The sequence below is a fragment of the Mandrillus leucophaeus genome, unplaced genomic scaffold (assembly GCF_000951045.1).
Source record: "Mandrillus leucophaeus isolate KB7577 unplaced genomic scaffold, Mleu.le_1.0 Scaffold249, whole genome shotgun sequence".
Classification (NCBI taxonomy): Eukaryota; Metazoa; Chordata; class Mammalia; order Primates; family Cercopithecidae; genus Mandrillus; species Mandrillus leucophaeus.
In genome coordinates, this window is record NW_012102576.1 from 1599441 (window position 1) to 1620911 (window position 21471).

The window sequence follows — 21471 nt, forward strand, 5'->3', positions numbered from 1 at the left end:
CTTGTTGCCTGAATTCTCTTTCTTCTTTCATCATTCCCTATATGGAGGCTTGGTTAGGGACCGGATTCAGAGTTAAAGCTGCCCCAAGGCATAGTCTCATTCATCAGAATAAAAACAAACTTTTGTTTTTCCAGGGACTAATCTGGTGAGGAAAAAAAAAAAAAAGAAAACGGTAATAATAATTCTAAGAAAGGAAAGTTACAAGGTCATTAACAGAACCCATTTTGTTCAAACCTGTTTGGAAGCTGGAGGGCAAAAAGATGATGGCAATCATGTGTTAGAAAAGTGCAATGCGAGCGGGGAGTCATGTTAACCAGGAAACCTGTTTAGGCAGGTGAAGGCTGGCATGGTTGGGAGAAGAAGTGGCCAGGCTAGCAAGGAAAAATACTCAAGAATTAGAATCTCAGGAAACTAAAATGTGGTCTGGAGAGGGAATGGTATAGAAATATAGAAGAGAAGCATAAAGGACAGTAATTATGCAGAATCTTGAAAGTAAAGGTCATTGGTAAAATTCAGTGAAAATCAAAATAATCTTAGCGAACACAAAAAATATCAGTTAGGACTATTATATTAATTTTACACACGTTAACTTATTTAATCTGTATAAGCCTATCAAATAAATATTACTGTTATTATCCCCGTTTTATATAAAATGAAAGTGAACCAACAGAGATCTAATAACCTGCTCCAAGATCACACAGCTCCTAAGTGACAAAACCAAGTATTTAAACCCAGGTATCCTGGCTAGGCTTTAGGCCTTGGTGCTCTACTGTCTTTCTGCCAAGAAAAAGAGAAGGAAAAGGTTCATGATGCGTTCCCCATGTACATGGCACTCATGATAGAAACATCCTATTCAAAATGCTTTCCTGTCTTTTATTTTCATTTGCTCTAGGAAATAACATCTAAAGCAGGTCAAGTGGGTATTCCGCTCCTGTTGTGTGAATGGGAACACTAAGGACTGGAGAAATCACATAACAATTTAGTGGAAGGCCACCTAAAGCTCTGCTCTCCTTGTCCTATAAAATACCGTCCACCTTTGCCAAGTCTTCAACTGAAATCTGGAAACTACTCTTCATCCTAACCCCAGTTGCCTAATTTAAAAAAGTAAAAAACAAAAGACTGTCAGTGCTCATTTTGTTTTGAAACTGACAGATTTTAAATCACCAGGATTGTACCAGGCCATTCTCTCATTATTTGTTTTCCTTAGCTGACCACAAAAACAGGTTACATCCTCCATTCTCATATCCCATCATCAAGCTGTGTGTGAGGACCCTTAGAGTATGATCACCCACTCGAGAGTCTCCCTTCCACAACCACTCAGTAGAATTAGATTTACTGAGCGAGAAAGGCCCTCAAAGGAGGTTTTATTCAATTCTTATGAGATTGAGATAGATATATCACTGTAAACTGACATCTACTTTTCTTATCCCAGCCTGGCCAACATGGTAAAACTTTGTCTCTATTAAAAATAGAAAAGTTAGCTGGGCGTTGTGGTGGGTGTCTGTAATCCCAGCTACTCAGGAGGCTGAGGCAGGAGAACTGCTGGAACCCAGGAGGCAGAGGTTGCAGTGAGCCGAGATCACACCACTGCACTCCAGCTTGGCGACAGAGAGACTCTGTCTCCAATAATAATAATAATAATATTTTTATTAAATATTTGGTATTAAGTAAAAGATCACCTACTTAAGTATAAATCATTCATACAGCATTCGTTTGTTTCTTTTATTATTTTGATTTTTTGAGTCAGATTCTCGCTCTGTCGCCCAGGCTGGAGTATAGTGGTGTGATCTCCATGCACTGCAACCTCTGCCTTCCGAGTTCGAGCGACCTCCTGCCTTAACCTCCCAAGTAGCTGAGATTACAGGTGCCTGCCATGACACACAGCTAATTTTTGTATGTTTAGTAGAGACAGCGTTTCATCATGCTGTCCAGACTGATCTCAAACTGCTGGCCTGAAGTTATCAGCACCCCTTGGCCTCCCAAAGTGCTGGGATTACAGGCGTGAGCCATGGCACCCAGCCGCATTTGTTTCTGTAGATTTGTTTCATTATAACTATTCTATGCTCTTGCGTGTGTGCTTGTTTTTATTCTGACCTTAGGTTTTATTTTCCTGAGTGGCAAGACTTATTTGTCAATCACATCACTACTTTACCAAAGAGACAGAGAGAGAGAGAGAGAGAGAGAGAGAGAGAAAGAGAGAGAAAGAAGGCACAAAGAAAAAGATAAGAAAGAAAGCAAGCTATACATTTGCTTTTTAAAAATTTGGTTTTAAATGACATTTTTAAAAATGTCTTTCTCAGTTATCCATTTCAATGGGAAGTGAAGTCAGGGTGGAGGAACATGTCACTGATAACACATGAAAATTCTAATCTTCCAACTTGATTTCTCATCTTCGAGTCTGTTTTCTCCAAAGATGAGATGGCTTTCCTGTTCATTTCCTGTTCATTTGGCAACCTCTCAGTCTTACCCCAGCGGTTAGGGATAAATGACCCAGAACCAGGAGAGTTGATTATCAACATAGTGAAGGGGAGGGTTTCAAAGAGCAAGAAAGGGTTGTTAATCACATGGAGAGAGAAGAAAGGAGAGTAGCAGGGTGACTTTCACCCTGCAACAGTCACTCCAGAGTACTCTGGTGAAGGATCAAGAATATAACCAGTTTTCTGATGAAGAAAAGAATATATTTGATCACCAGTAATCTGCCTTTGACCATCCTCTACGCCAAGTTTTTCATCAATGTCTAGAAAAATACTTCAGAGGACACATATGTCCTCTTTGCATGTCTCCTTTTTGGGAGCAGTAGGAGAAAGAAACTTAAAGATGTAGAAAGAATTAATAGTATAACGGAAAGAAAGAAGGCAAAAGGAAGTAAATGTGGAGGCCAGAGAAATAGTAATAAGGATAAAGAAGAAAACCAGGAAAAAAGAGGAGGGAAAGGCCATAGAAAATACTAACCAGAGAGAGACAGAGGAGGAGACAGAGAGAAAGAAAGAGAGAAAAGCTGATAAATTCCTGAGAAAAGTTTCTCTCCTTAAGAATTCTAGGTCAAGAAGTCAAATATGGCACAGAGCATTGAAAGGAGGCAATGGATGCCCAGTGCAAGATTCTGAAGATACAGGAATTCAGCCCGATGGGAGTCCGAGTTCATGTCGCGACGGCCTCTGCCCTGGTGCATTGCATCCTGGTGAGTTCAGTGGTGAAAAAGCAGAGAGACAATATTTTTCCCCAGATTAATCAACTCAGAAGAATCTGAGAGGAAATGAACTGCGGGGTGGGGAGACATACACAGAAACCAGGGAGTCCTAGGGAAATGAATACACTACAAAGTTTCCTTAGTATTACGAGATTGCATAGATGCATGTGTGACTGACGGCAACAACAATGAAAAGGGGGACAGAAATTAGAGTGAGCATGGAAACACGCAGGATTGCCGTGGCACTTTAAAAGTGTCACTGAAGTATATTTCTCTCTTTTAGCATCTTATCACCCATCCCTCAAAATTCCAAACAGATTATGAAAACTAGGTATGTGATTCCCCTAAATGGAATTTCCCATCCAGGAATTTCTAACCATCTTCTAGCAGTTTAGGTGTGTCTAGTCTAGAAATAAGAGAGGGAGGGCTCTTTTAAAATATTTTGGGCCTACAATGAATCAGAAGTCTCTGAGTAATCCATTAGTGGAGAAAAGGGTCACTGGACTGAGGGATTCTAAGCAATTGTCATGGGGAAATGTACAGAGCTATGCCATCTAGCAAGAAGGAGAGCAAATGAAGAAAACTGGATAGTTTCAGATTCCAGTATGGCCCCTGTACAAAGTGGGCTGAGGGTTTTTTTGTTTTTTTTTTTTGCTAATAGACCAGCTAAAGTGGTATCTGAAAATCCGTTTTTTCTTATATTTTCTTTTTGCTTCCTCTTCACTTCCTTTGCCTTCTCTTTCCTTCATTTTTCCTCTCTTTTCTCTTTGCAACAAGCCTGAAAAGTGGCATTTTCTCTGCTGAGCACTTTAGGCTTCTCTTACTTTTAGTGAAGAAAGTGAAAGAAAGTACCATGGTTGGGTGGAAGAAACACACGCTTTGTCATCCTCAGTGGCCAGTTCTTACAAATGAAAACACAAGCAGGGGTTTCTCAAATGTTATCTGCAAAGCCTGGCTATTCATCCTTTTACAAATCCTTTTCAACTGATAGGTTTTGAATATGTGTGTCTCCTTACCCCTTCACTGCCCACCATAAACTCCCAATAGTTACAAATCTCTGTTTCTTTTCTAAGGGACTTTGTGGTTGCTTTCCTGAAATATCAGAGCACTCAAGTTATTAGAAGACAGAAGCAGCTTCTAGAATTAAATTAATGGCGGTGGTGGTGGTGGTGGTGGTGTTAAACGGAGTTTTGCTCTTGTTCCCCAGGCTAGAGTGCAATAGCACCATCTTGGCTCACTGCAACCTCCGCCTCCAGGGTCCAAGTGATTTTCTTGCCTCAGCCTCCCAAGTAGCTGAGATTACAGGCATGCACCACCATGCCTGGCTCATTTTGTATTTTTTTAGTACAGACAGGGTTTCACCATGTTGGTCAGGCTGATCTCAAACTCCTGACCTCAAGTGATCCACCCACCTCGGCCTTCTGAAGTGGCGGGATTACAGGTGTGAGCCACTGCACCCAGCCTTGAATGGGTTTTTGAAAGAGGAAGTCAACTAAAAAAATCAGGTAGAAGAAAGAGTGGACAATTTTGTTTTTTTGTTTTTGTTTTTTGTTTTCTGTAGAAGGAGTAGAAGGGACTTGATAGCAATATCGAGGAATTGTTAGAGCAAACTTGTCCCCAGTGTTATTGATTCTTTCAACACATATCTATGATAGGGTTTGATTTGAGTTCTGTCTACATCAATAGGTGTGTACATTTGGTCACATTTCTTTCTTGCTTTTTTTTTTTTCCCAAGACGGAGTCTTGCTCTCCCAGGCTGGAGTGCAGTGGCATGATCTTGGCTCACTGCAACCTCCACTTCCCAGGTTTAAGCAATTCTCCTGCCTCATCCTCCAGAGTAGCTGGGATTACAGGTGCACACCACCACACCTGGCTAATTTTTGTATTTTTAGTAGAGACGGGATTTCACCATGTTGGCCAGACTGGTCTCGAACTCCTGACCTTGTGATCCGCCCACTTTGGCCTCCCAAAGTGCTGGGATTATAGGCATGAGCCACCATGCCTGGCCTGGTCACATTACTTAAAACCCTGTGCCTTAGTCCCTTAACCTTTCAAGATAAGGTTAAATATACCCACCAAGAGGGTTATTGTGATTAAATGCTATGAAATATTAAGAGTTCATGGCCGGGCATGGTGGCTCACGCCTGTAATCCCAGCAGCACTTTGGGAGGCAGAGGCGGGTGGATCACTTGAGGTCAGGCGTTCGAGACAAGCATGGCCAACATGGTGAAACCCCATCTCTACTAAAAATACAAAAATTAACCAGGCGTGGTGGCACGTGCCTGTAGTCCCAGCTACTCGGGAGGCTGAGGCAGGAGAATTGCTTGAACCCGGGAGGTGGAGGTTGCAGTGAGCCAAGATCATGCCACTGCACTCCAGCCTGGGTGACAGAGCAAGACTCAAAAAACAAACAAACAACAACAAACAAACAAACAAAATAACAGAGTTGTTAGCAGTCTGACTGGTATCTAGTAGCTATTCAATAAAGAAGACCATCTGTCCCACTGGTCCCCTTGCTTTTCCCCTTCTTCCTTTGTATAGTCATTGTCACACTAAGAGGATAAAAATGAGCAGTGGTGTAGAATTCAACTGGGCAGGAGTTAGGAGGACAATAGCAATATCCCAAGGGACAGAGAGATCAGGAATTTTCTACTGTAGACAATTTAATGTAAATGGCTACCTTTCATTCACAAAGGGTGATGCTCACCCACCACCAAAACAACAGACAAGATATTCGTTCTTCACGGTTCCCTTACCTCAAGTACAAAAGCCAGCAAGTATGGGAGAGATGAAAATGGCAGTCCTAAATAGACTGCCCCTAAGACTGTGACTTTCTTACTGGTTGATCTAACACAGCACAACCATGAGAGATGATTGGTAGGCAGCTGAACACAGCAGACAAGACAATTTCCCTGTATAAGACAATTTCTCTTTCTACAGCTTTCTGGGACGAGATGCGAGGAAAACTGTGGTAATCCTGAACAGTAAGTATAGAGTTCAAGCTGGGAGGAAGGAGCAACAGACAAAAACATCACTACCCTAAAGACAGTCAAGATGTCATTAGACATCTATGACTTCCTTTTATTTTTACTTAAGTAATAGATCTCACAGATGAGTTATCACAAAATAAAGACATGTGTTTGTATCATCTTAAAGCGCTCAAAATAACACTGCTGACAGCATGTTTTTACCCCAAGCCTATCTTCCCATCAAAGCAGCATGATTAATCTCAACTTACACAGTCATAGAGACTTGCAAAAGACTTCCTTAGCCCTGCTTCTCAGTGACTCACCAGGACAGACTGGGTTTAGTATCTAGTCACTGGCGTACATATTTGGGTGATTTCCAAAGTAACATTATCACTTTAAATTTGAAAGTATTTTCTAGTTTTTAGGGCATGTTAACATTTATTGCAGACTTCATTTAGCTATCACTTTGATGTAGTTGTCAACTAATCGAAACTTGCCACACTTAGGTCTTATGTAGACACAGAGGACGTGAAGATAAATATGCAAGAGTCATTCCACTTAAAGAAACTACAAAATAAAATTTTTAAAAAGTAGGGGCACTTTGAATAAAAACTTGTTTAGGTTGAAGAAAAATACATATTTAGCCATGGGAAGAGTTTCCCGATAGCCAGGTCTGTTAAACCCAGGGAAATGGTGATGGCCTTGATTACATTCACATGCACATTGCGTGTTGACTACTTGATAACTGCTTTTTGAGGTTTTACATCTCTGCCACCATAGGAAGAGTCCTTTCCTATAAACCAGAATCTAATTAGAACCAGAGGAATTTTCAACAAGTAAGAAATGTGGGAAAACTAAGAGGAGTCATTGTTCAGTGAAAAAACAAAAAAAACCTATATTTTCTATAAATGTGTGACCAGAGAATAAAAATAGATTCACTAGATTTCAGTAGATTCATGTATCAGAAAGAATTATTAAATAACAAAATTTACTACTCTTCAAACATACACAGATACTATGCCTCACCTCATTCTCCAGTTTCTGACCTTATCTTCTACTCCTTCTCCCATAAAATCCGTATTTTTTTTTTCATTCTTACAGAGAAAATTTACAGTTGCCATAGTGAACACAGAACATTTATTTAGCTCTCATCATGGTAAAGTTGGCTTCTACTTTTTTCCCTCTTCCTGTTTGGTCTCAGTGGATATATATATTAGTTTTGATCCTGGATGTGAAAAATTAGGGTACTCTTTATGGTGGGTGTGATACTGTGAAATATATATTTGATTTTGTCCCCATCTCCTAGCATACAATTTCTAAAATCCCCAAAGTAAGTAGTATCATTTTGCATGCTAATGAGTTGACTGGTGGCTGGCAGCCCCTAGGTAGATTCAGGGTGGGGCTGGTCATTGGAAGGACCAAGGCAGAATGCTTAAAGCCACATCCCTCAACATCCAAGGAAAATAGAAGGGCTGAAGTTGATCATCAATGGCCAATGATTTAATCAATCATGCCTACATAATGAAGCTTTCATAAAAATCCCAAAGGATGGATTTGAAGAGTTTCTGTACAGCTGAACAGGTGGTGGTTTCTGAAGGGTGGTGCACTCGGAAGACATGCAAGCTCCGTGTCCCTTCCCACATGCTTTGCTCTATGCATCTCTTCATCCGCATCCTCGGTAATATTCTTTGTGATAAACTGTAGATGTAAGTGAGTGTTTCCCTGAGTTCTGTGAGCTGCTCTAACAAATTAATGCAACCCCAAGAGGGAGTCAGGGAACCCCCAATTTGTAACCAGTAGGCCAGAAACACAGGCAAAACAACTTGTGATTGGCATCAGAATTCTGGGGAGCAGTCTAGGGGACTGAGCCCTCACCCTGTGGGATCGGATCCTATCTCCAGGCAGGTAGTGTTGGAATTGAATTGAATTAGAGGACACTCAGCTGTTGTCTGTTGCTGGAAGATTGCTTGCTTGGTGTGTGGGGAAATCCCCACCCACACATCTGGTGTCAGAGGGCTGGGAGAGTATAGCAGGAAGAAACTCAGTATTTTTTTTCCCTACATTCTCAGTGGGAGTGTTGCAACAGCTTGCAAAAGATAAATTACAAATGTGTTTGTATGACTTTCATACTCATAACTGAAATTTTCTTTATGTTTACATTTTATTAACCTCAAATTTACACGAGTCCTAACTTTTACATCCATTTTCAAAGTTACTCTTTGTAAACTTGCATTCCAAGTTCTTTCTTGGTATTTTTTCTTTTTTTTCTTTTTGAGATGGAGTCACCACGGCTGGCTAATTTTTGTATTTTTAGTAGAGACGGGGTTTCACTGTGTTGGCCAGGCTGGTCTCCAACTCCTGACCTCATGATCTGCCCGCCTCGGCCTCGCAAAGTGCTGGGATTACAAGCATGAGGCACCGAGCTGGCCCTTTCTTGGTAATTTTTTTATCGTAAATGTTTACAACAGGCACATACATGTTTCCTATGAACACTTCTAATAACCACTAGTTTGTTTTATAATGATTTACAAAATGACTTGGACAGTGCCATCTATAGTATAAAGTACTATTTAAAGCATATAATTTGGCAAAAGATTCAACTAGCTACATTGAATTTAAAAAACATAACCCATAGTGCTTTTATTATAACAAGGTATCACATCACATTGTAACTCATATTTCTGAGTCTGGAGTTATAACAGGGATTGACTATATTTTTAATATACAAAACTTTATTCTTTCTTTATAGTTGCCTGACCACAGACTGGGTACATCTCTGGTATATATGGTAAGTTTCACTTATAATACCCAGAAAGACACTGTATTTCTCAGGGTCATTAAAAATGACAGCCTGCCTACTTACTTAGCATCTCATGGAGTAAGATTTCATTACTTCATCACTACCTATGTGACAATATGTCAGGATTTCCTTTTTCAATACCATCTCCTCCACAAACATCAAACCATTATTGTGTCCTTCCCTCAGAGTCTGTTCTAGAAATATCTCCACAAAGGAGATTACTTTAGTGAATTAAAAAGCAGAGCCTGGCCGGGTGCAGTGGCTCACACCTGTAATCCCAACACATCGGGAGGCCGAGGCAGGCAGACCACTTTGAGGCCAGGAGTTTGAGACCAGCCTGAGCAATATAAAGAAACCCCATCTCTATTAAAAATACAAAAAAAGCTGGGCGCGGTGGCTCATGCCTGTAATCCCAGCACTTTGGGAGGCCGAGGGAGTGGATCACCTGAGGTCAGGAGTTTGAGACCCGCCTGACCAACCTGGAGAAACCCCGTCTCTACTAAAAATACAAAATTAGCCAGGCGTGGTGGCACATGCCTGTAATCCCAGCTACTCAGGAGGCTGAGGCAGGAGAATCGCTTGAATCCAGGAGGAATACGTTGCGGTGAACTGAGATCACACCATTACACACCAGCCTGGGCAATGAGAGCGAAACTCTGTCTCAAAAAAAAAAAAAAAAATTAGTCGAGTGTAGTGGCATGTGCCTATAGTACTGGCTACTCAGGAGGCTGAGATCATGCCACTTCACTCCAGCCTGGGCAGCAGAGCAAGACTCTGACTCAGAAAAGAATAAGAAAGCAGCCCCCTCAAATTACCTTAAATGTCTTATTTGTTCTAATGGATTGACTTACTCCAGCTGACAAAATAAGGTTATCTATAAAGCAAAAGCCTTGAAATTAAAATTATAAATTAAAATGTTTATAATTATTCTATAAAAATATTTAAACAAGAATCAAAACTCAGACATTAAAGACTGGTTACAGCAGAGCTGGGAAAAAAGCCAGATCCCAGTCTCACTTGCCCCACGGGCTTTTGCAGGTTGCTGGTGGGAATTGGCGCGCTGCTTCTGCTGTGCGGCCTGTCTTCCCTGTGCTTCCGCTGCTGCTGTCTGAGCCGCCAGCAAAATGGGGAAGATGGGGGCCCACCGCCCTATGAAGTGACTGTCATTGCTTTCGATCACGACAGCACTCTCCAGAGCACTATCACATGTGAGTACATTGACCTTTTAACCTGGGAGAAGGACCCCATTTAAATGAATAACGAAAAGAGCGCAAAGGCGTAGAACCACTGATCGAGTAATATTAAAGATTCCACGACTCACAATTCCCAGAAGCCTGATGCTGCAGTGACCTGGGCTGTCATTGAAGCTGTGTTCTCAAGGGTCTGTCTGGATGACGATAAAGAAGGAAGTGAAATATTGGAGGCTGTTGGAAGTATTGAATAGGAAGAATTAGCCAGTTTATAACTAGTTACTTTGCTAAAAACTATTTTGAACTCCAAACAGATGCCTTTTTCAAAATGTCTTGGATTTTGTGAAATCTACTTTTTCTATTTTCTATACTATTTTATATTTTTAAAGAAATTAATGGCATGTACTTTCAGCTCTTTATTCTTCAAGTCTTGATACACTAAATTTTAGCCTTAACATTTTCTCAGTGATTACAAGACACTTTCCCTTTCTTCTGCGGTTCCATTCTTTCCATTACATTTTTTTTTTTTTTTTTTTTTTTTTTTGAGACGGAGTCTCGTTCTGTTACCCAGACCAGAGTGCACTGGTGAAATCTCAGGCTCACTGCAACCTCCGCCTTCCAGATTCAAGCACTTCTCTCCCTTAGCCTCCAGAGTAGCTGAGATTACAGGCGCCCACCACTACGCCTGGCTAATTTTTGTATTTTTAGTAGACACGGGATTTCACCATCTTGGCCAGGCTGGTCTCAAAACTCCTGACCTTGTGAGCCACCCGTCTCCGCCTCACAAAGTGCTGGGATTACAGGCGTGAGTCACCACGCCCGGCCAAAATTGATTGCTTTCTTTTTTTGAGATGGAGTCCCCCTCTGTTGCCCAGGCTGGAGTGCCGTGATGGGATTTCAGCTCACTGTAAACTCCGCCTCCCAGGTTCAAGAGATTCTCATGCCTCAGCCTCCTGAGTAGCTGGAATTACAAGCAGCCACCACCACACCAGGCTAATTTATTTTTATTTTTATTTATTTATTTATTTATTTATTTTTATTCTTGGTGTAAACAATTTACCATGTTGATCAGGCTGGTCTCAAACTCCTGACCTCATGATCCACCTGCCTCTGTCTCCCAAAATGCTGGGATTACAAGCATGAGCCACTGTGCCTGGACTATGTTCTTTCCTAAAATTGAAGAGCCAGTACCAGTCAGAACACCAGCTGGCAAAATGTGGATATTTATTTTGAAAAGAGAATGGCTGGGCACAGTGGCTCCTGCCTGTAATTCCAGCACTTTGCGAGGCTGAGGCGGGTGGCTTTCTTGAAGTCAGGAGTTCGAGACCAACCTGGCCAACATGTTGAAACCTCATCTCTACTAAAAATACAAAAACTAGCCGGGCGTGGTGGCACGCACCGGCAATCCCAGCTACTCGGGAAGCTGAGGCGTGACATTCGCTTGAACCTGGGAGGCAAAGGTTGAAGTGAGCCAAGATCATGCCACTGCACTCCAGCCTGGGTGAGTGACAGAGCAAGACCCTGTCTCAAAACAACAGCAACAACAACAACAAAAATAGAATGATATGATGTGTTGCTGTTCACCTTTCCTACCTCCCCTTTCTCACTGTCGTCTTAGGAAAAAAAGATAACCAACGCTGGGCACCATGGCTCAGGCCAAGGTGGGCAGATCGCCTGAGCTTGGCGTTTGAGACCACCCTGGGCAACATGGTGAAACTCCGTCCCTATTAAAATACAAAATTTAGCAGGGCGTGGTGGCACGGGCTTGTAGTCCCAGCTACTTGGGAGGCTGAGGCACAAGAATCATTTGAGCCCAGGAGGTGGAGGTTTCAGTGAGCCCAGATGGCGCCACTTCACTCCAGCTTAGGCTACAGAGTGAGACACCATCTAAGAAAGAAAGAGAAAAAAAAAAAGGAAAGGAAGAAGAAAAAGAAAAATTTAAAAAATAGCTGAGCATGGTGGCTCATGCTTGTAATCCCAGAACTTTGGGAGACCGAGGCAGGTGAATCATTTGAGGCCAGGAGATCGAGACCAGACTGGCCAACATGATGAAACCCCACCTCTAATAAAAATACAAAAATTAGCCAGGCATGTTGGCACATGCCTGTAATCCCAGCTACTCGGGAGACTGAGGAAGAAGAGAATCGTCTGAACCTGGGAGGCAGAGATTGCAGTGAGCTGAGATTGTGCCACTGCACTCCAACCTGGGTGACAGAGTGAGACCCTGTCTTAAAAAAAAAAAAAGAAAAGAGATGAGGTAAAAATAAATAATCCTAAGGAGTCTATAGTATCGGGGGCTGGGGGAAAGGGATCTAAGTCTGAAAGGGGAAAGGGCAGGGTTGAGATGCAGAAATATTCTTGGCCGGGCGCGGTGGCTCACTCCTATAATCCCAGCACTTTGGAAGGCCAAGGCGGGTGGATCACCTGAGGTCAGGAGTTCGAGACCAGCCTGGCCAACATAGTGAAACCCCCTCTCCACTAAAAATACAAAAATTAGCTGGGTATGGTGGTGCGTGCCTGTAATCCCAGCTACTCGGGAGGCTGAGGGAGGAGAATCGCTTGAACCCAGGAGGCGGAGGTTGCAATGAGCCGAGATCCGCCGTTGCACTCCAAGCCTGGGCAACAAGAGCGAAACTCCGTCTCGAAAAAAAAAAAAAAGAGAGAGATGCAGAAACATTCTTTAGATTATTTGAGGATACCAGAGAAAACAGGTCCTTCTAGCAGAGCAGGAAGCCGGGTTGTAAACATGCTTCAAAGGATATTCATAAAATATGGGGCAAGGAGTGACAATGAGTTTGGACGCTTGTTAAAAGTGAAGCGACAGTTAAGTGTGAAGTAAGTCTGTGCTGTCTGAGGGTGTCCCATTTCCCTTAGTTCCTTAGCTCTGTTCCTTCTTTCTTCACAGCTCTGCAGTCAGTGTTTGGCCCTGCAGCTCGGAGGATCCTGGCTGTGGCGCACTCCCACAGCTCCCTGGGCCAACTGCCCTCCTCTTTGGACACCCTCCCAGGGTATGAAGAAGCTCTTCATATGAGTCGCTTCACAGTAGCCAGGTGTGGGCAGAAAGCACCTGATCTACCCCCAGTGCCTGAAGAAAAGCAGCTGCCTCCGATAGAGAAGGAGTCAACTTGAATAGTTGACTCTTGGAACTGATGAGAGCTGCCATTTTATAAATTGGGGTGGAGGTATGTCCAGAGTCTGTGGGAAAATGGAACACATTCTTTTCTAACCCTCAGAAGTTTTAGGATGGCATCTAACACCATCATTCCAGGGAAAGATGGTTCTTACTCTTCATTCGCAGGCCTTTGTATCTTCTGATACAGAATGCTCTAATTGGGAACTCTTAATTTTTTTATCCAATGGTCAAAATCTGCAAGTAATCTCTAGCCACGCTGATTACCACTAAACCGGGAAAACATGAAGGTGTCTTGAATTCCTTCAACTACTGAGTGCATATAAAATTCCTGTACCCACATGATACTGCCAGTTGCGTCTCTCTGTGTCAGCTAATCCATTGCGATAAAGCGGAAAAGAGAGACAACAGTGTTAGCACAGCCATCAACATTAATGCACTGAATGCATGCATCTTTCCTCCTGAGACAGCAATCAATTTTACACCAAATGACAATGATCATCTTAGACAGCACAACATACCCACCCGGATATCTAAAAGCTACGGATGGGATTGCTGATACGGGCTAAAAGAACACAGTATAGTATTCAAGTGCCAAATATCAGTCTTTCTTTCCTCTGGTCCTGCCCCTCCGCAGTATGAAAAACCATACTCACAGAACCATACTGTGCAGTAACAGTTGGATTAATTCTTCAGTTCCTCTGCACTGTAAACCATACATGTGCACACATGCATGTACACATGCTGTGTACGCAGTGTACATACTGTGCAGTAACAGTTGGATTAATTCTTCAGTTCCTCTGCACTGCAGACACATACGTGTGCACACATGCATGTACACATGCTGTGTACGCAGTGTACATACTGTGCAGTAACAGTTGGATTAATTCTTCAGTTCCTCTGCACTGCAGACACATACGTGTGCACACATGCATGTACACATGCACCTTGTTTTAACTCTAAAGGTTTAAATAGTGTTGCTTTGCTTCTTTCCTGTTTTGCCTGGACCACTTAAAGCCACAACACCTCTGTAGTGACTCACGCTAGTCTCTAGGGGTGGCCCTCACTGCCACCTAGTGGAGCCATGGTAGAAAATACGCTCTCTCCTTTGAGCCTATCGGCATGGCTCTCCAGTTCTTGGAGCAAAAACTAAATGGTGAGCTAAGCCTCGATGGAATGCTTCCCAGGAACCATGCGGCAGTGTAGTGCTAATCTATCCACATATCATACCACCTCCCAGAGTATTATCGGAAAATCGAGGAAGTGATGCATATTTGGGGAAAAACTACTCACCTTAGATAAGTCACTGAAATCCTTCCTTTTTCTTTTTTTCTTTTCTTTTTTTTTTTCTTTTTTTTTTGAGATGGAGTTTTGCTCTTGTAGCTCAGGCTGGGATGCAATGGCATGATCTCGGCTCACTGCAACCTCCTCCACCTCCCGGATTCAAGCGATTCTTCTGCCTCAGCTTCCCGAATAGCTGGGATTACTGGTGCCCGCCACCATGCCCAGTTAATTTTTGTATTTTTAGTGGAGAGGGGGTTTCACCATGTTGGCCAGACTGGTCTAGAACTCCTGACATCAGGTGATCCACCCCCCTCGGCCTCCTGAAGTGCTGGAATTACAGGCCTGACCCACTGCTCCTGGCCTGAAATCTTTAAAGCAGTTTTCTCACCTAGAAAACAGGGAATAATAACACCTCAGAAGGTTGTTGTGAAGATCAAAGAAGCTAAATGTATGCGGCATAATTTGTAAAGTGTTATGCATATGTATGTTATTCTTCCTACTGTCACCTAACCTTCCCTTGTCTGCTATGATTTTTCCGAGAGCTATGTTCCCATTTTTGCCAGCCATGTTACTGTTGTCACACCTGAAGTGGCTTTATGTTTATCAATAAATACTTGTTGATTGAGGTAAACAACAACAGATATAAGTGATTCCTCTTAATATGTTCTGGGTAGAGGTAAGGAATATTTGAGAAATCTAACTGTTTATTAACCAATTAATTAGCTCCAGTACTCAGGGAGGCAACACAGAGCCAGGGATTGGCTAATTAGTGCAGCTCCTTGTTAACTACATTCTTGGAATGCTCACTTAGCCCAGAGGGGAAAATGTTCTGAGTATAACCCGCTGTTGATCTGAAATTATCCTGAGTTATTTAACAAATTGGCTCTGGGAATTATTGAAATGCATGCATTGCTAATAGCGCCTGAAGTGACTTTGTTTTACTGCTGCCAGATGAGTCATTCAGTCCTCAAAGACACATTCCAGAAGACATTCTAGGCTCTTCTATTCAGGCACCAGGACACCACAGACTTGACAAAGGTAAAACGTTCATTGGCATTAGAAAATCTTGGGGAAATCTTGCCTATAAGGTCTTATTCTAAAGGAATCTCTCTGCCCCACAGCCACTTCCTAGCCCCTACCCCCTTATTTGAAATATAGAATCACTTCCAACTGTGACATGCTACTCTGTCCCCTGTCTCCATCCCATAGTGCGCCTTTTCCTAATCTGCTTCACATGTGCTGCTCTTCAGTCATGTGGAGTCGCTCACTCCCGTAACCCTCCCATTTGGTCACGAGTTATTTGCACCCCTTTGGCCTCAATTATTTCTATACTGAATCTAATACATCTGTTAATCACCTCCATTGCCATCATTATTGTTCTCAATTTTTTAAAATCCTTTTTAACTTTCTTCACATCTACTCTTCAAACACTGGCTCGGCTGGGCACGGTGGCTCACGCCTGTAATCCCAGCACTTTGGGAGGCCGAGGTGGGTGGATCACTTGAAGTCAGGAGTTCCAGACCATCCTGGTGTAACCCCGTCTCTACTAAAAACACAAAAATTAGCCAGGTGTGGTGGCGCGGGCCTGCAGTCCCAGCTACTCAGGCGGCTGAGGCAGGAGAATCGCTTGAACCTGGGAGGTGGAGGTTGCAATGAGCCGAGATCATGCCACTGCACTCCAGCCTGGGCAATAAGAGCAAAACTCCGTCTCAAAAAACATAAAATAAATAAATAAATAAATAAATAAACAAATAAATAATCTTAGTTGTGCTTGCATTACAATCATTTAACAGGTTTTGTGTGTGTTCAGCAAATACGATTTAAGAAATTATGTACCAGCTGGGGGCGCGGTGGCTCACGACTGTAATCCCAGCACTTTGGGAGGCCGAAGAGGGCAGATTACAATGTCAGGAGTTCGAGACCAGCCTGACCAATATGGTGAAACCCTGTCTCTACTAAAAATACAAAAAGTAGTGGGCGTGGTGGCACATGCCTGTAATCCCAGCGACTCAGGAGACTGAGGCAGAAGAATCGCTTGAACCTGGGAGGCGAAGGTTGCAGTGAGCTGAGATTGTGCCACTGCACTCCAGCCTGGGCAACAGAGCGAGACTTTGTCTCTTAAAAAAAAAAAAAGAAAGAAAGAAATTATGTACCAATAATAGTGTAGAGCATACAGAACAAACAAACAGGGCCTCTGCCTTTCCGTCTTCACAGAGTTTACATCTTCACAGAGTTACATTTTCAGGAATATTAAGAAAAAGCAAGATAAAATAATACCAGATTTATAAATACAAAGAGCTAAACAAAGAGTGAGAGCAGACAACAAATAGGAGAGGGTAGAGGATACTTGGGAGAAGCAAAATAAGGGAAAAGCATCTTCGAAGATAGGAAAAGCATTTTCGAAGATAAGAAAAGCCTTGGTAAACCTGAGAAACTTAAAAAAAAAGAAATAGACAGAAAAAACAGTAGAGACTGGGTGCGGTAGCCCACGCCTATAATCTCATCACTTTGGGAGGCTGAGGAGCATGGATTACTTGAGGTCAGGCATTCATGACCAGCCTGGCCAATATGGTAAAACCCCATATCTACTAAAAATACAAAAATTAGCGGGGCGTGGTGGCTCGTGCCTGTAGTCCCAGCTACCCTGGAGGTGAGGCAGGAGAATTGCTTGAACCCAGGAGGCAGAAGTTGCAGTGAACCAAGATAGTGCCACTGCATTCCAGCCTGGGCAACTAAGCGAGACTCTGTCAACAACAACAAAAAAACATGTATTGAGAAGCGGTGGAAGGATTTTTTTTTTTTTTTTTTTTTTTAGACAGAGTTTCCCTCCTGTCATTCAGGCTGGAGTGCAGTGGTGCGATCTCTGCTCACTGCAACCTCTGCCTCCTGGGTTCAAGTGGTTCTCCTGCCTCAGCCTCCCAAGTAGCTGGAGCTACAGGCATAAGCCACCACACCCGGCTAATTTTTGTATTTTTTGTAGAGACGGGGTTTCACTATGTTGGCCAGACTGGTCTCCAACTCCTGACCTCAGGTGATTCATCTGCCTCGACCTCCCAAACTGCTGGGATTACAGGCATGAGCCACCACGCCTGGCCTTTGGAAGGATTTTAAATAAGTCACTTGATGCAATTTGAATTTTAAGACAATGACTGTCAGTGCTACAGAGAATGGAGTGGAGTGGGAAAGTCAGAAGGTCAGAAGTCAAAGGTCAGATCAGGGAAAGTCTTCAGAGGTACTGAAGAATAGTGGATAAAAGATGATTGTGGATAGGATGAGTGTGGTGAGAATAGAGGGAGAGAGAGAGATAAATGTAGGAATTTGAGAGAGATATTGGAGATAGGATCATCAGGACTTGCTGCTGAATTGGAGAGGAAAATGTGTTAAGGAAAGGAAGTGAAGAACGACTTCTAGATCATTTACCTGAGCTGATGCATGGAAAGTACAGGTATTTATTAGTATGGAGAAGACTGGAGAAAGACCAGATTCAAGAGAAAATGTAAACAATGCTTTCTAAAAGTGAGAAATAAGGCATTCACTGGTGAAATATGTACCAAGTTAATCTAAGACAAGTCCTACTGCACTAAACAGTAGAAGAAACTCAAACGTGCTAATGGATTAAGTCAAAGTTTTCTTTGGAAATGAATGAGAAAAGCCTCAATTCGTGAAAAACAAAAGAAAAAGGAATTTTACATTAGTCATTTAGCTTTGTAATGTTTTTAAGATAATTCACGGGAGACTGCATGGAAACTGTTGGTTATGCCTCTCTGAGACTCTGGGGTTTGGACAGGAGGATATAAGTTTGGAAACTATCAAGTTAAAATATATATTCATATATATGGACATAAATGAGATCATCTCTCCCCATCCTCACCCTCTTGATTTTTTTTCCCTCTCACTCCTTTAATTTTTCTCTTTCCACCAATTTCTTCCCTTTAGCATCCAGTAGTTTAGTATGAATTGTATACTATAAAGGGAGGGCAGTGCATGAAGTTGAAGTGGCACACTGCTCAGCCTTGCACCAAGCAATTCGGTAACTGAACTTGAAGACAATGATGGGTGACTTAACGTTTTATTTGCAGGAAAGCTCCATTATGTAAAGAAAGATACCCTGATGAAAGTTTGAGGTCTTAGCTGAAATGTGAGGAAGGCAGATCTTAATCCTGACTAGGAGAATATTGTAAAAAATCCTAGTTAAAAATGGGGAGCTTGCTGGGTGCAGTAGCTCATGCCTGTAATCCCAGCACTTTGGGATGCCGAGGCGGGCGGATCACATGAGGTCAGGAGTTCGAGACCAGAGTGGCCAACATAGTGAAACCCTGTCTCTAGTAAAAATACAAAAATTAGCCAGGCATGGTGGCAAATGCCTGTAATCCCAGATACTCAGAAGGCTGAGGCAGGAGAATCCCTTGAATCCAGTAGATAGAGGTTGATGTGATCCGAGCTCACACCACTGCACTCCAGCCTGGGTGGCAGAGCAAGACTCTGTCTCAAAAAAAAAAAAAAAAAAAAAGATGATGGGCATGAAAAGGAACATTGAGGTGGTGGTAAAATGATTTTTTTTTTTTTTTCAACAGAATTCTAAGCTGTGCTCAATTGAAAAAACAAAAGTAACAAAGTGGTTAAAAACAAGATTTTTAACACAATTGTTCTCTAGGTCTCTCCTATAATTTTAAGCAGAGGAAATGCACTGGTCCCTCTTTCTCAGTTCAAATAACATAAATATGCACAAACCCTCTGAGCCAGGCAGCTCCAATCTGTGGTCTTTTCAACTTACTGTCAAGGGTGATTACACTGGACAAAAAACCACATCCTCTATCACTTTTTTTTTTTTTTTTTTGAGACAGAGTCTCGCCGTGTCACCCAGGCTGAAGTACAGTGGCATGATCTTCGCTCACTGCAGCCTCCGCCTACTGGGTTCAAGTGATTCTCCTGCCTCAACCTCCCAAGTAGCTGGGACTACAGGCGTGCACCACCACGCCCTGCTAATTTTTTTTTTTTTTTTTTTTTTTTTTGTATTTTCAGTAGAGATGGGTTTTGTCATGTTGGCCAGGCTGCTATCAAATTCCTGGCCTCAAGCAATCCACCCGCCTCAGCCTCCCAAAGTGCTGGGATTAGAGGCATGAGCCACCGTGCCCAGCCTTCCTATCACTTTTTACTTGTGAGGACTAAGCTCTGATTTTTTAATCTTACCCTAATTCCTATCTAAGGGGTCTGGGGAGTCATGCCCTACTAACCATAAATTCTCATCAGATGGATTTTATTTAACCCTGTATATCATGACTTACTTTCCCATCTGACTCTGGCATGACATGTGACAAAGAAGAAAGTCAAAATATTTTACCCCAAAACATGGATCTTTGCCACATTTTGAAATGGCCCTGCAAAGCTGTCCTTTGTGGGGGGAATATTTGCATCCATAAAGAATCTCAGTTGGCTGCAGTGGCTCATGCTTGTAATCTCAGCACTTTGGGAGGCTGAGGCGGGCAGATCAACTGAGGTCAGGAGTTCGAGACCAGCCTGGCCTACATGGTTGAATCTGTCTCTACCAAAAATACAAAAATTAGCCCGGAGTGGTAGCATGCACCTGTAATCCCAGCTACTTGGGAGGCTGAGGCAGGAGAATTGCTTGAACCCAGGAGGCAGAGGTTACAGTGCACCAAGATTGTGCCATTGCACTCCAGCTTGGGCAAAAAGATAGAAATTCCGTCTCAAAAATCATCATCATCATCATCATCATCTCTATTAACATAGCTAGATCTTTTCTTCCTGGCCCTCCCAATCCTAAAGAGATTAACTAAGAGTCTGGCACCTTTTAAATATCTGAATAGGAAATCATTGTCATCTATTGTCTCTAAGGACAGCCACTATAAGACTTCAAAAGAACCTTGGTCTCTACAATCTTTTATTTTAACCTGAACACTTCCTTTCTATGGATCCCAGGTCTTTAGACAAACTCAAAAAATTGTCAACCAGAAAAAATGTTTAAATGTAAAATGTTTAAATTTGCCTGGAAGCCCCCCACCCCGCCCCGGCCTGGAAGCCTGCACCCCGCCCGCTTTAAGTTGCCCCACCTTTCTGGACCAAACCAAGATATTACTTAAATGTATTTGATGGATGTCTCATGCCTCCCTAAAATCTATAAAACCAAGCTGCACCCCGACCACCTTGGGCACATGTTCTCAGGACCTCCTGAGGGCTGTGTCATGGGCCATGGTCACTCATATTTGTCTCAGCATAAACATCTTCAAATATTTTAGAGTTTGACTCTTTTTGTCAACTCTTGCTAAAACCAAAACTCTTGGAGTCAGGGCTGTGTCCAGTGTGTTGTCAATTTCTGAAAGAAGGTGTTGATACGTGCATAGCAGGAGGAAGTGACCCTGACAACACAAAACTCCTAATCTGTGCGGGAAACCTGAAAGATGAACCTATATTAAATTTACACAAGGACAAACAAACTGTTCTTCAGTGGGGAGGCTGGGTCTGACACATTCTATGGCTGTGATGACTAGTTGTCGGTGGTTTACAGGCAAATACAACAGTATAGAGTGCTTTGCAGTAGCCTGTTTTCCCTCCAAGTCTAGCTCAGGAACTGCAGCATCAGTTCTAATTGAGTTGGCCTTGTAGGTATGGCTATAAGATCTTTATTTTATTTTATTTATTTTTTATTTTTATTTTTTTGAGACAGAGTTTCGCTCTTGTTGCCTAGGCTGGAGTGCAATGGCGCAATATTGGTTCACTGCAACCTCTGCCTCCCAGGTTCAAGCGATTCTCTTGTCTCAGCCTCCCAAGTAGCTGGGATTACAGGCATGCGCCACCACGCCCAGCTAATTTTGTATTTTTAGTAGAGATGGGGTTTCTCCACGTTGGTCAGGCTGGTCTCAAACTCCTGACCTCAGGTAATCCGCCTG

General features: G+C 42.6%; 1 protein-coding gene across 3 annotated transcripts in view; it reads left to right on the forward strand.

Moving 5' to 3' along the window:
* Positions 1-13591, forward strand: part of TMEM52B (transmembrane protein 52B) — a 19472-nt gene extending 5881 nt beyond the window's left edge. Inside the window, exons 2-6 of one of the 3 annotated variants that reach the window (XM_011983347.1) lie at positions 3034-3181; positions 6131-6174; positions 8909-8947; positions 9998-10167; positions 13055-13591. In XM_011983347.1, coding sequence (XP_011838737.1) covers positions 3083-3181; positions 6131-6174; positions 8909-8947; positions 9998-10167; positions 13055-13278 — 576 coding nt within the window. In that variant the 5' untranslated portion in view covers positions 3034-3082 and the 3' untranslated portion in view covers positions 13279-13591. Of the gene's footprint in view, positions 1-2514; positions 3182-6130; positions 6175-8908; positions 8948-9997; positions 10168-13054 lie in introns of those variants that run through there. The other 2 variants (XM_011983345.1, XM_011983348.1) reach the window with 2 other exon arrangements.
* Positions 13592-21471: the final 7880 nt, after the last annotated feature.